Source organism: Salvelinus alpinus, chromosome 24, assembly GCF_045679555.1.
Source record: "Salvelinus alpinus chromosome 24, SLU_Salpinus.1, whole genome shotgun sequence".
Classification (NCBI taxonomy): Eukaryota; Metazoa; Chordata; class Actinopteri; order Salmoniformes; family Salmonidae; genus Salvelinus; species Salvelinus alpinus.
Window position 1 is genome coordinate 36227845 of NC_092109.1, and position 6000 is coordinate 36233844.

The following is a 6000-nucleotide window of genomic DNA, read 5'->3' on the forward strand; positions in this document are numbered from 1 at the left end:
AGAGCTGGTTAGGCTGTGTTCATGTTATCCAGAGCTGGTTAGGCTGTTTTCATGTTATCCAGAGCTGGTTAGGCTGTTTTCATGTTATCCAGAGCTGGTTAGGCTGTTTTCATGTTATCCAGAGCTGGTTAGGCTGTGTTCATGTTATCCAGAGCTGGTTAGGCTGTTTTCATGTTATCCAGAGCTGGTTAGGCTGTTTTCATGTTATCCAGAGCTGGTTAGGCTGTGTTCATGTTATCCAGAGCTGGTTAGGCTGTTTTCATGTTATCCAGAGCTGGTTAGGCTGTTTTCATGTTATCCAGAGCTGGTTAGGGTGTTTTCATGTTATCCAGAGCTGGTTAGGCTGCTTTCATGTTATCCAGAGCTGGTTAGGCTGTTTTCATGTTATCCAGAGCTGGTTAGGCTGTGTTCATGTTATCCAGAGCTGGTTAGGCTGTTTTCATGTTATCCAGAGCTGGTTAGGCTGTGTTCATGTTATCCAGAGCTGGTTAGGCTGTGTTCATGTTATCCAGAGCTGGTTAGGCTGTGTTCATGTTATCCAGAGCTGGTTAGGCTGTTTTCATGTTATCCAGAGCTGGTTAGGCTGTTTTCATGTTATCCAGAGCTGGTTAGGCTGTGTTCATGTTATCCAGAGCTGGTTAGGCTGTGTTCATGTTATCCAGAGCTGGTTAGGCTGTTTTCATGTTATCCAGAGCTGGTTAGGCTGTGTTCATGTTATCCAGAGCTGGTTAGGCTGTTTTCATGTTATCCAGAGCTGGTTAGGCTGTGTTCATGTTATCCAGAGCTGGTTAGGCTGTTTTCATGTTATCCAGAGCTGGTTAGGCTGTTTTCATGTTATCCAGAGCTGGTTAGGCTGTTTTCATGTTATCCAGAGCTGGTTAGGCTGTGTTCATGTTATCCAGAGCTGGTTAGGCTGTTTTCATGTTATCCAGAGCTGGTTAGGCTGTTTTCATGTTATCCAGAGCTGGTTAGGCTGTGTTCATGTTATCCAGAGCTGGTTAGGCTGTTTTCATGTTATCCAGAGCTGGTTAGGCTGTTTTCATGTTATCCAGAGCTGGTTAGGGTGTTTTCATGTTATCCAGAGCTGGTTAGGCTGCTTTCATGTTATCCAGAGCTGGTTAGGCTGTTTTCATGTTATCCAGAGCTGGTTAGGCTGTGTTCATGTTATCCAGAGCTGGTTAGGCTGTTTTCATGTTATCCAGAGCTGGTTAGGCTGTGTTCATGTTATCCAGAGCTGGTTAGGCTGTGTTCATGTTATCCAGAGCTGGTTAGGCTGTTTTCATGTTATCCAGAGCTGGTTAGGCTGTTTTCATGTTATCCAGAGCTGGTTAGGGTGTTTTCATGTTATCCAGAGCTGGTTAGGCTGCTTTCATGTTATCCAGAGCTGGTTAGGCTGTTTTCATGTTATCCAGAGCTGGTTAGGCTGTTTTCATGTTATCCAGAGCTGGTTAGGCTGCTTTCATGTTATCCAGAACGTTGGTGACTGTAACTGCTGCTGGCAACAATTTAATGATGCTTTTTGCCAACATTTACTGGAACCGGCCATATTCAACAGGTGTTGAGCGTTCGTAAATTCATCAGTTATTCTGTGCGCTGGTACACTCAGACGAGTGTCTGAGTGTGCCCGTGTGTTTCGGTAGTGATATCACAAGGTGTGACTGCATTCTTTTGATGGAAGATGCTTCAAAATAAACAAAACTACTAATTAGATCAGTGTCTTTCAATGTAAAACAACTCAATATGTTCTATTGAAATAAGTGTGTTAAATACAAAAGTCAGGAATTGTTTTATTTTCAAACATGAAGTTTCGGGGGTCAGGGATTGGGACAGAAATAGATGTATAAACAATAGGAGAGTTTCAGGTCAGGTGACATACCTTAGGAAACCAGTTTCACTTGGTAGCTGAGAGAGAGAGAAAGAAAGAAAGAAAGAGAGATGAAAAAACTCCTCCCTATTCCGTCACTTTTTCATGGTAAACCCTATAAGTCAGAGATGTAGAGTAGGTGAGTTCTTCATTGTCAACATCTACCCTGTTCAGACTATACTCTCCTGTCTCTCTCTCTCCCTCCCTCCATCAACTCTATCCATCCATTCTACCAGGGCTCCATCAGGATGGTGTCGGCTGGGCTACAGATGCTGGGCACAGCCCTGGCGATCATCGGCTGGCTGGGAAGCATCATCATCTGTGCTCTGCCCATGTGGAAGGTGACAGCTTTCATCGGAGCCAACATCATCACCGCTCAGGTCATCTGGGAAGGGTTATGGATGAACTGTGTGACCCAGAGCACGGGGCAGATGCAGTGTAAGGTCTACGACTCCCTCCTGGCCTTGCCCCAGGACCTGCAGGCCGCCAGGGCTCTGATCATAATCGCCATAATTGCCGGCCTGTTCGCCATCCTGCTGGGCATCGCCGGCGGGAAGTGCACCAACTTCGTGGATAACGAGAGGTCCAAGGCCAAGGTAGCCATCGCTAGCGGAGTCGTCTTCCTCATTGCTGCCCTTATGGTTCTGGTCCCTGTCTGCTGGTCGGCCAACACCATCATCCGAGACTTCTACAACCCCCTTTTGGTCGAGGCCCAGAGAAGGGAGCTGGGAGCCTCACTCTACATTGGCTGGGGCTCCGCAGGGCTGATGATCCTGGGCGGGGCGCTCCTCTGCTGCTCCTGCCCCCCCAAGGATGAGAACCACAATGTCAAGTACTCCAAGGCTGCTAGTTCCATGGCTGGCAGCAGCAGGGCCTACGTCTAGAGGGTTAGACACACCACAGACCACCACAGACCAGCACCAAGGGATGAGGGGATGGATAGCCTGCTGGGTGAGAGGACTGGGAGGTGGTGGTGTTGAACATGGGACTCTCCAGGTTGTTCACTGTGCTGTTTTAATGTTTTTACTGATGCTTTTGCCACATTCTTTGCAGTAATGAAGTTTCTCTCTTGTGTGAATTTGCTGATGGAGTTTTTTGCTTTTACTGTCATGTTCGACTGTGATACCAAAGTGAAATATAAGCGTCAATGTATGAGTGGGTTGACAGTGTGTTGGCTAAAGTATGTACGTTTCTAGTTAGTGTAAAATGTGATGTCAGTTACTGTGCAACCCATTTAGTCAAATGTAGAGGAATCCTTTTCTATCGCCTCAAGTCTACAATCAAACATCGTAAAAACAGAATTCCACTCACTTTTGAACACACTGTTATTATTCATTTGAAAGCATGTTTTTGGACTCTTTCTAGAATGTTTGTTGATAAACAACTGGCACGTTCATGAATTAGGGAAGGTTGGATTTAACTGTTTGATTAATATTGTTTTCTGTTTTTGTATGTCACCTTCCGACTGTCACATGGATTTGTTTTGTTTTTAATCACTCAGTACTACCATATATTATTATTAATATTATTCTATATTATCCACATCCTAAGACATATTTAAAACCGATATATTAAGTATTCTATTATTCCAAGTAAATGTTTTAATAAACAATTATATTTCAAAGTCAGACTATTATTGTTGGATCCTTTTTTAAACTTGAACTCATAATGACTGTTTGTTTTCCTGTGGGGAAGAGCACAATGTGTATGTGTGTGTGTCACCGAAAGTATGTGTAGTGTGACGCACACAAAACAACTTGTTGGGCAGTGCTGCACTCAAATATTTGTGCATGAAGGAATCTGTGCAAACAGGTATGTTACTAAGAGATGTGACAATGTGGCCTACTTCAGAGGGAATGCTACAAATCAACAAACAGAGAGGGGGAAAAGAGGTAGAAACAGAGAGGGGGAGATGAAGTATAAGAGGTAGAAACAGAGAGGGGGAGATGAAGTATAAGAGGTAGAAACAGAGAGGGGGAGATGAAGTATAAGAGGTAGAAACAGAGAGGGGGAGATGAAGTATAAGAGGTAGAAACAGAGAGGGGGAGATGAAGTATAAGAGGTAGAAACAGAGAGGGGGAGATGAAGAAGAGGTAGAAACAGAGAGGGGGAGATGAAGAGGTAGAAACAGAGAGGGGGAGATGAAGAGGTAGAAACAGAGAGGGGGAGATGAAGAGGTAGAAACAGAGAGGGGGAGATGAAGAGGTAGAAACAGAGAAGGGGAGATGAAGAGGTAGAAACAGAGTGGGGGAGATGAAGAAGAAGAGGTAGAAACAGAGAGGGGGAGATGAAGAGGTAGAAACAGAGAGGGGGAGATGAAGAAGAAGAGGTAGAAACAGAGAGGGGGAGATGAAGAAGAGGTAGAAACAGAGAAGGGGAGATGAAGAAGAAGAGGTAGAAACAGAGAAGGGGAGATGAAGAAGAGGTAGAAACAGAGAGGTGGAGATGAAGAAGAAGGAGGTAGAAACAGAGAGGTGGAGATGAAGAAGAAGAAGGAGGTAGAAACAGAGAGGGGGAGATGGAGAAGAAGGAGGTAGAAACAGCGAGGGGGAGATGAAGAAGAAGGAGGTAGAAACAGAGAGGGGAGATGAAGAAGAAGAGGTAGAAACAGAGAGGGGGAGATGAAGAAGAAGAGGTAGAAACAGAGAGGGGGAGATGAAGAAGAAGAGGTAGAAACAGAGAGGGGGAAATGAAGTAGAAGAGGTAGAAACAGAGAGGGGGAGATGAAGAAGAGGAAGTAGAAACAGAGAGGGGGAGATGAAGAAGAAGAGGTAGAAACAGAGAGGGGGAGATGAAGAAGAGGAAGTAGAAACAGAGAGGGGGAGATGAAGAAGAAGAGGTAGAAACAGAGAGGGGGAGATGAAGAAGAAGAGGTAGAAACAGAGAGGGTGAGATGAAGAAGAAGAGGTAGAAACAGAGAGGGGGAGATGAAGAGGTAGAAACAGAGGGGGGAGATGAAGAGTTAGAAACAGAGAGGGGGAGATGAAGAAGAGGAAGTAGAAACAGAGAGGGGGAGATGAAGAAGAGTAAGTAGAAACAGAGAGGGGGAGATGAAGAAGAAGAGGTAGAAACAGAGAGGGGGAGATGAAGAAGAAGAGGTAGAAACAGAGAGGGGGAGATGAAGAAGAAGAGGTAGAAACAGAGAGGGGGAGATGAAGAAGAGGTAGAAACAGAGAGGGGGAGATGAAGAAGAGGTAGAAACAGAGAGGGGGAGATGAAGAAGAGGAAGAGGTAGAAACAGAGAGGGGGAGATGAAGAGGTAGAAACAGAGAGGGGGAGATGAAGAGGTAGAAACAGAGAGGGGGAGTTGAAGAAGAAGAGGTAGAAACAGAGAGGGGGAGATGAAGAGGTAGAAACAGAGAGGGGGAGATGAAGAAGAAGAGGTAGAAACAGAGAGGGGGAGATGAAGAAGAGGAAGTAGAAACAGAGAGGGGGAGATGAAGAAGAGGAAGTAGAAACAGAGAGGGGGAGATGAAGAAGAGGAAGTAGAAACAGAGAGGGGGAGATGAAGAAGAAGAGGTAGAAACAGAGAGGGGGAGATGAAGAAGAAGAGGTAGAAACAGAGAGGGGGAGATGAAGAAGAAGAGGTAGAAACAGAGAGGGGGAGATGAAGAGGTAGAAACAGAGAGGGGGAGATGAAGAGGTAGAAACAGAGAGGGGGAGATGAAGAAGAAGAGGATGAAACAGAGAGGTGGAGATGAAGAAGAAGAGGTAGAAACAGAGAGGGGGAGATGAAGAAGAAGAGGTAGAAACAGAGAGGTGCGTGTTAAGAGGTTTCAAGCAGTGTTAGCAGCCCTGAGAAAAAATCACATTAAAGCCTCCTCTTTAGATTCTGGCATGCACATCCCAGAGAGCCATCCCAGTAAGCTAAATTACGTTGAAAGTACATATTTTTCAGACGTTGAAGTTAGGTTAATTTTAGGTTCTGAATGAAAGTTGAAAAGACAATTTTGATTGCAAAATATATATTTTTATTATTATTTCTCCCATCTGTCACTTGCACTTATTTGAACTTTTTCCAAAAGCTTTACAACTGGCAGCTAGTGATGGGTCATTCGCGAACGAGTCGACTCTAAGAGCCGGCTCTTGTAGGTGAACGTTGGGAGCCGGCTCGCATATCAGAAGAACCAAATCTA

At 45.0% G+C, this 6000-nt stretch overlaps 1 protein-coding gene across 1 annotated transcript; it reads left to right on the forward strand.

Annotated features, from left to right (window-relative positions):
- Positions 1–1892: 1892 nt before the first annotated feature.
- Positions 1893–3492, forward strand: LOC139552760 (claudin-4-like). Its single transcript, XM_071364797.1, has one exon. The coding sequence runs from the start codon at positions 2113–2115 to the stop codon at positions 2746–2748; it is 636 nt and encodes a 211-aa protein (XP_071220898.1). The 5' UTR covers positions 1893–2112; the 3' UTR covers positions 2749–3492.
- The last annotated feature ends 2508 nt before the right edge of the window (positions 3493–6000 follow it).